Source organism: Amblyomma mixtum, chromosome 4, assembly GCF_055824585.1.
Source record: "Amblyomma mixtum isolate Tamu chromosome 4, ASM5582458v1, whole genome shotgun sequence".
In the NCBI taxonomy this organism is placed as follows: domain Eukaryota; kingdom Metazoa; phylum Arthropoda; class Arachnida; order Ixodida; family Ixodidae; genus Amblyomma; species Amblyomma mixtum.
Genome location: NC_143015.1, coordinates 157,584,026 through 157,590,622, shown reverse-complemented (window position 1 = coordinate 157,590,622; position 6,597 = coordinate 157,584,026). Strand labels below are relative to the sequence as shown.

Genomic DNA, 6,597 nt, shown 5'->3' with positions numbered 1-6,597 from the left:
TTAAGGTTGCAAGACTGTGCCAAACATCTTGCAATACCACAGTGAAAATGCATCAAAAGACAAAGAAATAACAGTTCATCTCTACGACTGTATACTAAATTCGCAATTCAGCCTATAAGCACTATCAGTGTTAGCATGCTTTAAAGCCTCTGTGTATCAACTATGCCTCCAAACAAACAGCTCATCTGGCAAAAATCACAAGAACAAGCAGCAAGAACACCAAACATCTTGCAAGATCTCAATGCAAGAGTGGAAAGCAGTAAGGTACATAAAAAACTGCTCATTTTTGCGGAACGAGGTTTTACAACTTCAGTCAGGTAACAAAAGGTATCACTTAAAGGTGCACTGAAGAGGAATCTGAACTTGTCTTTTTGCCGCGGGAACTCAATCTACACGTTCCGAGTGTTCTTAGAAACTTCGATTTATTGCCCTGTGTGGCCGGTTTCCGTAATTAAATCAAATTAACGTCCGGCTCCCGCCTTTTTTTTTTTAATTCTCCCGTGTACGCTGGGCGGAGTCGACCAACGCGTGGAGCGCCTTTCACCCAGTCCCGTGGCGGCTTGCCGCTCTGCTATCGGCGGAGTAATACGTAGTAGTCCGTAGTAGCAAATAGTCCGCACGTATTTTTATTTCTGTGGGCTTATTTTGCGGCTATATTATCTGCTAATGAAACTATTTATTCATGGAAACCTAAAAAACAAAATAAAGTGAAAGCAGAGCCTCCACGGAGCTGGCTGAAAGGCGCTCCGCGCGTTGGTCGACTCCGCCCACCGTACGCGGAGAATTCAAAAAATAAAGGCGGGAGCCGGACGTTAATTCGATTTAATTAGGGAAATCGGCCACAGAGGGCAATAAGTCGAAGTTTCTAAGAATGCTAGGAACGTGTAGATCGAGTTCCCGCGACAAAAAGACAAGTTCAGAATCCTCTTCAGTGCACCTTTAATATAAAGAGAGGCCCTAGCTGTGTACTTTCGCCCACCACAGATGCAATGCTCCCAGCAACAGCTGCAAAAACAGCGTTTACCCAGAATATTTAGCCTCATCTTGGCGCTTCTGATGCTTTATACTATCCCACAACCAGTCTATAGTCACAGTTCTCGCTGATCGCAACTTGCTGCCCGTCTCTGATGACGGCAACACGTGGGTCACATCCTCGCTACGAGATCTGACCAGAATGCCATCGTAAGCGACAAAGTATCTCCGCAACAACCTGTTCTTTGGGAGACGCATTCGGACCCCTGTGAAGACATCTGGAAAGTCACACAGCTTCTTTTTCGTAGATGCCGTAACTTCAGATTTGGGGACATCTTTTGTTACGGTATTTGCCGGTCGCTTGCGTGCAGGCGAAGACTGTTGTTTTGAAGCTGGCGAGATAGGTTTCTTGGGTGAATCAGGCTTCTCAGTAGGCGTCAGTGAGATGTCCATGTCATCCTCAACTTTAACCCTGCCAGAGCTTCGCTTAGGAGCTGGTGATAATTTGGGCTTCTTTGGGGAATCAGATTCTTCGGAAAATGCAAACGAGATTTCTGTATCGTCGTCGCCATCGCCGTCACCTTTGACCTTGCCCATGTCAAATGGTTGCGACCTAGAGTTCTGGAACATTTTGCGCAGTTCTGGAAGTGTCGTCGCTTCCTTTGGTGTCTTGTCCGTCCGGATCCGTGTGACACGTGGGAAGCGAATCGAGATGCCGTCTGCAGTGTGGACCTCGGCCCTCGTGAATTCGGCACCGGCTATCTCCCACACCTGGGTCTTGTCCGGATCCTTGGCGACAAAGTCCGGCACCAGAACCTTCTCCACTTCGAGCCACGCCGGAACGCGGTGCATTTGCCGCGATATCTTCTCCATCTCCAGCTCCGTCTGCAGTCGCTCCAGCGTCTTGTCATCGTGGCCGCCGTGGACTTTGGTGACCGTGCACCAGCGGCCCGTTGCCGGATTCCAGCAGCCCATCAGAAATATGGACATGATGCCGCCGTTGCTTCCTGTGCCAAAGTATGCTCCGAGCACGGCGAGGTCAGCTGAGTCTGCCATGCTTCCACCCTGCACATACAATGTAAACACGCACAATCAGCCCATGCCAGCCATATCAAGAATCCTACAGCACCCTGCTTTCAAAGAAACTTGCAACATTCATTCAAATGATAATAAACTGAACCAAATACAATAGCTTAGGCTTGCCAGGGAACTATACACCATTAGCTTTTATGCTCTTAACCAGCATCGAAAGGGCAATTATTTTAAGCATGACGTGCTTAAAAGCAGCCTTCGCAGGTTTTGAGTAGTGAATCTAAACAAAAAAATTGTAAACAGCGGGGATAAACCTCCCGAAGCAACACATGGGCTACGGAGAGATACGTAGTGGAGGGTTCTGAATAAATTTAGACCACCATGGGTTCTTTAAAAAGTTCTGACACCACATAGCAGAAGGGCATTTTTGTATTTTACCTCCCTCGAAATACAGCTGCCGCAGTCACGACTGAACCTGCAACCTTGGGGCCAGCAGCTGTAATGCCAAATCCACTAGGCCACCATGGCAGGTGAATCTAATAAAGCTCAAAAGAATATCATTGTTGAGCTCAAAACCTGTCTGCCTCGCAGCCGTCAAAGTCAGCATTGAGAAAGTCTGACTGGTGCAAAGTTCATCACTGTTGAGCTAAAAAACCTGTCTGCCTTGCAGCCATCAAGGCATTGAGAAAGACTGAATGGTGGATTCAAACCATTAGTCTGGTAGAGCAGAAGTTCAAAACGTCACACAGTTTACCCACAAGGGAATACAGCTGAGATTAGTGAGAGCAGTACAGCCATGGTGTCTAATATAGTGCAGCCATCTTTCTCGGCATAGCACCAGATGGCGCCAGTCAATACATCATCATCATCATGGATATTTTGGGCTTCCGCCTACTTATAGAGAGATGACGTGCACTTTTGGGGGACATGGCTTACTTGAAGGTAGTCCTTCTTGACCTTGAGCCAGTGGCGCTTTCCTGGCTCGTAAATGCCGTCAGGGTTTTTGAGAACCAGCCCTTCCAGGCCCTGTGACAGGACATCATTGATGAGATCCCGCAACTTCTCCCGCGTTGTGATCACGTGCTGCTCACTGAACACAATGTGGTTCTTGATGGGCGTCATGTTGGCCTTAAGTATCTCCCTCCGCTCACGCAGAGTCCGGTCCAGCAGGCTCTTGCCATTGTAGTGAAGGCAATCAAAGACAAAGAGGCAGACAGAAGCATCCTTGAAGGCTGCCCTCTTGTGGATACCCAGTGTACCAAATGGTAGTGGCTTTTGTGTGTGCGTGTCGACCATGAGGATCTCGCTGTCAAGGACCAGGTCATAGCCATGTTTAAAAGCCTGCAGGCAAACATACAGAGTCTCAGTTTACACTAAGCCATTTGGAGTGTAGCATGAACAAACAACCAAAACCGAAAGACAACTTAAAATTATCTATCTGCCAAAGTCATCATGAAAAATAGCGGTTGTGAAACTTTCAGAAATCCTGAGAGAAACAAATTTCTACACTGGAAAGTTATATATGGTGCTAGCTTTTCTCTAGCTATATATATATATATATTTTGACTGGCCAGAACAGATCATGCATGTCCATCCATTACAAAAGGCCCGGCCAACAGATCATCATCATCATCACCACTACCTGCAGGCATGCATCTATAATTCAAAGACAGGTAACCACTGGGAATCGAACATCTCTGACAAGTACAGGTGCAGACAAAAGTAAACAGAGCACGCCATTGCCTTCTAACATTTTACAGGCATTGCCTGATTGAAACTGGCAGCTGTGGTATGTGCAGAATGATGGTGGACGCAAGTGTCCTTTCTTATGGACAATTAATATTTCTTCATGCGTGATAGGGAAGGTTTACTTCCAATTAGAGCAGAATAGTGTGCTCCCTAGCGTGCTCCGTTTACTTACGTCTGCACCTTTACCTCTGCTTCTACTCCTAGCAATATGTCATCACATCCCCACTCCAAACCATTCAATAAAGGCTAATGAAGCAAAACGTGGTGTTCGTATATGAAAATGAGGCTAGGCTTTGTACAAATCGACGTTTCTGAATAAAAGTTTCAAATATAAAAGCGGCATTGAGATTATTTCAGAAAGAGGAAAATGTAGACTACAGAATCGATGTTAGAACACATGCAGTTTTTGCAAGTTGTACCATGATGGCTAATGGTTTCGGGGGTTTAACATCCCAAAGCGACTCAGGCTATGAAGGACGCCGCAGTGAAGGGCTCTGGAAGTTTCAACCCCCTGGGGTTCTTTAAAGTGCACTGACATTGCACAGTACACGGACCTTTAGAGTTTCGCCTCCATCGAAATTTCACCGCCGTGGCCGGGATCAAACTTGTGTCTTTTGGGTCAAGAGCCGAGTGCCATAACCACTGAGCCACTATGGCAACTTCAGTTGTAATATGAGCTATGAATGTTTTTGAGCACAGGACCGTGATACCAGACAAATCATTGGTTATTCTTCTAGCATGCAAAAGCAGGCATTTCCCCACGCACATACAATCTTTTTGACAAAAAAGTGCTGGAAATCATATTACAAGTAAAATGCAATCTTTCATGCTTAATATTTAAAATTCTACAGTATGTACTGCAGACGAGTTCCTCATAAGCCTTTTACAGTTGAACCTCGTAATAACAAAGTTGAAGGGGTCCGGCGACCACTTCGTTATAGACCGTGTTGACCGAGCTTCCAAGGGGAATCTTCATTCCTTTATTATATGCATTATTTTGCCATAAACCATTTCGTTATAATGAGGTTCAACAGAAATCCAGCCTTCTCAGCATACATTAGTCTATAAAACGTGCTACAGGTGACTTTTAGTATTAAATTTTTTTTCCTTTGATGCAGGCAAAGCACCCAATAGTCTGCACCTGTGGAATGAAGTTCTTGAGATGCTGAACTTTATGTGATGACACCGGCTTGAGGCTTCTGCTGAAGAAGAGGAACTCCGAGCCCTTCTTGTGCAGCTGCACCCGCTCTCCATCGTACTTGATCTCCGCATACATTCCATTCGGACACTTCGCGAACGCATCGTCCACAGATCCGCACGGTTCCGCAAGCATCGGTATCATGGGAGTCATAAGGCTCGCCGAGACGCTGACAGTACCTTCCTTGGACGTCCTCACGACGTCCTCCAAGTTGCGGGAGGCCTGAAATGCCTGGTAGGCATCCGGGTGAAGCGCTTCCAGGATATGCTTCGGCCCCGAATTTATGCGAATGTCGTGTTTGATGAGCCTGACAACCATGACGAGGTCGTTCGCTGTGCAGCGAGCACTAAGGTGCCCAAGGAGCTGTGTCTGGTCGTCCTCGCGGGTCAGGCGAGACAGCCGTTCGAGGTACGCGTCCACGTCCTGCATCGTCAGCGTACTCTTCGCAGTCGGAGAGCCGTACTTTTCGAAAAAGATCCCCACCGTGCGAGCCACGTCACCCTGTTCCAGGTCCTCGATCATCTCCTCGTGACAACCGTTGCCGAAGATTCGGCTGAACACCTTGACCAACTGCTTACTCTGCAGGTTGTACACTCGCTTGTTGACCATGGGAAGGAGGAACTTCACCCAAAGGTACAGGTCGCCCGTGAAGCCCTTCTTCGTGCAGCCTTCCTTGAAGAACTTCGCCACGATCGCCGTCTTGCCCGTGTAAGTATTTTCGGCGGCGATGTTTGCGCAGAGCTTTCGGAATTCCTTGAAGGCGTCGTCTTTGCTTGCCTTGTCGCTGGTCGAAGACGCTTCGAGCTCTTCCAGATCGAGTTTTTCAGAAGAATCGTCCGCGCCTCCCGATCCCGGCGGGGTCAGGGTAGCCTGCAGCTTCTGCTTTTTAGAAGGAGTGGTCGCTCCCGCGACGTTGGCCTTCCTCTTGCCAGGGCTCGTGGTGCTAGCCCCGCTCTTGACGGAAAGCTCATCGATGTGCTTCAGCACGACCTTTCTGTCGTCCTGACCGATCTCGCTCCAACCCTCGAGGTCTCCTGCGTCTTCGATCTTCTTGGTGGTGGCGCGAGCTCGCGAGAGCTGCTCGAAGATGCAGTCCACGTGAAACCACTGCTTCATTTCACCGCCACTGTCGCTGAATGGGTTGGGCACGATCTTGCCGATGCGCAGCACTTGCTTGTCGATCTTCGCTTTGCATTTTTTGCATCCTGCGGTGCCCCGCTTGGCGTATTCGATGCAAAAGCGTGTCTCCGACATACTGTACGGAAAGCTCAGTAACCAGTGAAATCTAGATCACAGTTCTTGCGGTGCGACAGTGAAGCGCCGACACTTGTCTTGTTCCAGCTCTTACGACTTTGCGAACCATAATGCAAGAGATCGATAACTGTTGCTGCACTAGCGAAACGCAATCGGTCCCATTGTTTCGCTATTGTACAACATCAAAACAACGACAAACGTAACCACATCTGGCGCGACGCGTTACGACTTGCCCAGAGGATTCTGTTGTCTAGCTATCGACTTGTTTAAAACAACACAAGCCACAAAACGTAGAACTTACTTTTACTTACGAAAAAGTAACTGTAATCAATAATTATGCTTTTCAAGTTTTTGTTTAAAAGTAAAATTATTTGCTTTGTTTTGAACGGTTT

The 6,597-nt window shown here is 47.6% G+C and overlaps 1 protein-coding gene across 1 annotated transcript; it reads right to left on the bottom strand.

The window, feature by feature from the left end:
* Window positions 1-855: 855 nt before the first annotated feature.
* Window positions 856-6,433, bottom strand: DNAlig3 (DNA ligase 3). Its single transcript, XM_089541044.1, has 3 exons — window positions 4,895-6,433; window positions 2,941-3,345; window positions 856-2,037 (listed from the first exon to the last, which is right to left on the bottom strand). The coding sequence occupies exons 1-3, from the start codon at window positions 6,203-6,205 to the stop codon at window positions 1,021-1,023; spliced, it is 2,733 nt and encodes a 910-aa protein (XP_089397170.1). The 5' UTR covers window positions 6,206-6,433; the 3' UTR covers window positions 856-1,020.
* Between the last annotated feature and the right edge of the window lie 164 nt (window positions 6,434-6,597).

Excerpts from the sequence above, each read along its gene's own strand:
- DNAlig3 (XM_089541044.1), bottom strand. The coding sequence starts at position 6,205 with ATGTCGGAGACACGCTTTTGCATCGAATACGCCAAGCGGGGCACCGCA. Across the intron at positions 3,346-4,894 it reads TCAAGAACTTCATTCCACAG|GCTTTTAAACATGGCTATGA; the intron begins GTGCAGACTATT and ends GTTTGCCTGCAG. Across the intron at positions 2,038-2,940 it reads TCAAGAAGGACTACCTTCAA|GGTGGAAGCATGGCAGACTC; the intron begins GTAAGCCATGTC and ends TTGTATGTGCAG.